The 1,549-nt window shown below is 33.4% G+C and overlaps 2 protein-coding genes across 2 annotated transcripts in view; one reads left to right on the top strand and one right to left on the bottom strand.

Moving 5' to 3' along the window:
* LOC106511067 (GTP dependent ribosome recycling factor mitochondrial 2) overlaps nt 1-545 on the bottom strand; it is a gene marked incomplete at its 5' end in the record, with an annotated part of 6,671 nt that extends 6,126 nt beyond the window's left edge. The window contains 2 exon segments of the mRNA XM_013999810.1: nt 243-321; nt 403-545. Of these exon segments, the coding sequence (XP_013855264.1) occupies nt 243-321; nt 403-444 (121 nt within the window).
* A 349-nt stretch (nt 546-894) lies between these two features.
* The window catches only part of nsa2 (NSA2 ribosome biogenesis homolog (S. cerevisiae)), a gene marked incomplete at its 3' end in the record, with an annotated part of 1,820 nt that continues 1,165 nt past the window's right edge, over nt 895-1,549 (top strand). The window contains 1 exon segment of the mRNA XM_013999811.1: nt 895-1,042. Within this exon segment, the coding sequence (XP_013855265.1) occupies nt 1,040-1,042 (3 nt within the window).

The raw sequence follows: 1,549 nt of genomic DNA, 5'->3' as shown, positions 1-1,549 counted from the left end.
TATGTCATTAGCACCTCTAGTAATATATTTACTGAGAAAAAGTTGACGTGTTCAATACTTATTTTACCTGCTGTAAGTTGTCGAAGAAACAGTCTACAGGCCTTTCATTAACGATTATTTATTACGTTTAAAAGCTTCAGTCACTAATGAGCTGATAGTGTTGCTTTGTTGTTTTTAATCTTAATTTAAAAATTACCTTTTGAATCATATGTATTTCACTTAATCTACTTATTAAAAAATACCTGTTAAAAATCCATAATGTATGTTTGAATGACAGCTCAGCCTGCAGCTCAGGTGTCCAGCAGCTAATAAACGTCTTCCCTGTGAACAAAACCAATAATATTACAGAGAAATAATCATTAGTCAATGAAAGTAAAGGTTTAAAATAGATATGTATCTTACCCAAACCATCCTGCTAAACATCTGAAGGACTCCAACAAACATCTCAGCTTCCTGTTGGTCCTTTAGCAGGTCCTGATGTTTGTAGGAAAGTTTATTGTAGCAACATTTTCCTGTTAGGAATATTTAAGTTTGAGGGCCGAATGCTATAATCGTGGGTAATATGAAAATATAAAAGGAAAAATATTTAATTTGTGTATTTGAAAAGGATAGCATTAAAGTACCCTTGAAAACAAATGTAACACACGCATAGGAATACTGCAGCCAAATACGTCCGCTGGAACTCTTCCGGTGTTTACAGTTCCGCATACAAAATGATCTCTCCTTGTTTATGTGTGGGCGTAATAAAAATAAATAAATTACACTTAGATAAAATTATTAAAACTACTAAGAGGTTTATTACTCAAAACGTGATTTATGTAATAAATAAAGGGTCAGATGAAACATTTTGGTGACTTAAATCTAACGGAGTTGAAACCACGACGCAACGTGATGACGTACTTCCTCTTCATATCGGCTAAGGGGGAAACAACATCAGATAACCCCGGCCTGAAGCTAAAAACATCAGTACTCCGTGTTCTTATCAACTTTTACAACCAGAAACACATTTCTTCTTTAAGTGTAACTTCTTGAACACACAATGGTAAGAAAACAACTTGTTTAAATAAAGTTGTTTAGCTTCGATGGTTAGTTTAGCTCGTGGTGTTAGCGTTAGCTGCTGTGCGCATGTGGCGAAGCGACGCGATGATCTGTTTGTTTTTCTGTCCTAGTTGATCGGTTTAATGTAACCGAGGACTACAAACTCTGGTGTGGTTACACTCACGTGTGTAGTCTTATTGAATATCTGTACTCTGAATTATAAGTAAAATCATTACAATGAGACAAAGATTGATCGAGTCCGATTTAAACTTGGATATTGCACAGTACTAAATACAAATACTTTGTTACTGTAATTAAGTAGAAGTTTTGGTTATTCTGTACTTTACTTTAGTTACTATTTTTCAGCGTACTTTTTACTTTTACTCATTACATTTTTACACAATTATCTGTACTTTCTACTCACTACATTTTTTAAAAAGGTAAGAAGTAGAAAGTCGTTACTCCTATTTTATTCTGAGTTGTTATTACTTAGTATACTAAGTATAAATAT

Source organism: Austrofundulus limnaeus, unplaced genomic scaffold, assembly GCF_001266775.1.
Source record: "Austrofundulus limnaeus strain Quisiro unplaced genomic scaffold, Austrofundulus_limnaeus-1.0 Scaffold2488, whole genome shotgun sequence".
NCBI lineage: Eukaryota > Metazoa > Chordata > Actinopteri > Cyprinodontiformes > Rivulidae > Austrofundulus > Austrofundulus limnaeus.
Note: the sequence above shows the minus strand (reverse complement) of the source record. Positions and strands in the feature narration are given on the sequence as shown.